At 45.7% G+C, this 957-nt stretch overlaps 1 protein-coding gene across 1 annotated transcript; it reads left to right on the top strand.

The window, feature by feature from the left end:
• Positions 1 to 249: 249 nt before the first annotated feature.
• On the top strand, positions 250 to 915 carry LOC105461351 (the record flags this gene model as incomplete). The annotated part of the gene is made up of 2 exons (XM_011707850.1): positions 250 to 318; positions 498 to 915. Coding segments are annotated over 2 exons (357 nt in total), but the record flags the coding sequence as incomplete, so codon positions are not given.
• Positions 916 to 957: the final 42 nt, after the last annotated feature.

The raw sequence follows: 957 nt of genomic DNA, 5'->3' as shown, positions 1-957 counted from the left end.
TCCTTTTTATTATTTGATGTCTGTATTCCTCGCGTGGCGCCGATTCGTGCTCTTTCTGAAGTAAAATATGTTTGATCTACGTCATTCCTGCTGGAAAAGACTCGCGAGGTTATCGACGACAGCGCGGAACAAAATGTAAAATCACGGACCGTGAATATCATTTGATTCTTCCGTCTTTTCTTCCTATTTATCCGATCAAAGCGATTCACCCACTCGTCCCGCGAGCACTTATCCCCTTTGTGTTCACAGTCGAGACGCGCCATCGCTCAAAAATGTTTCTTGCCCCCTTTGAAGGATTGGGACGCCGCCGCATCAAAGGTAAATTGAGCCCTTTTGCGACCTCGCTCTCTGATACTCCGGCTGACTTTCCGCCGGAGAATGTCGCGCAATTATTCGCGTATCTCCGTAATGGAGCGGAGAGGCCGTATAGGGGATCGCGAAAACAACAGCGATTCGTAGATCAACGCCGATGGGTAACATCGTCTCGTTTATCGCAGAACTGTGAAAGTTCGAGGATCCTCGAGACGAATAGCGTGACGCAGGAGAGTCTCTTGAAATGTTCTGTCATGTGCCCGAAGGAAAGAATCGCCGCGGACGAAATGTCGCCGCCGTTCCAAAAGAGTGAAACGCTCGAGAAAATGTCGAATTTCGGCTCGTCTCTCGTTTTACGTACGTCCCGCGAGGACCAGTATTTAGAGGCGATGCAACAGCGTCATTTGCAGGAAAAAGAATTGGCGGATCGTCTTATGCGTCAAGCATTAAATGATCGAGACTGCTTCGTATAAGAAAAAAAAAACAGGGCGGCGTAAATGTCTTTCCAAATATAATTTTTTAATGTTCACTTTCGTGACTGATACTATTCTATCTGACCATCTATTTTTATAATTATTTATCGATGTTTTGCTTTTCGTCACATTACCATGTGTTCGTATGCCGTCTTCTGCTTGATAAAACTAC

This window comes from Wasmannia auropunctata, unplaced genomic scaffold (genome assembly GCF_000956235.1).
Source record: "Wasmannia auropunctata unplaced genomic scaffold, wasmannia.A_1.0 LD292095.1, whole genome shotgun sequence".
Lineage (NCBI taxonomy): Eukaryota > Metazoa > Arthropoda > Insecta > Hymenoptera > Formicidae > Wasmannia > Wasmannia auropunctata.
The sequence above is the reverse complement of the archived record's forward strand: the minus strand, read 5'-3'. Positions and strand labels throughout refer to the sequence as shown.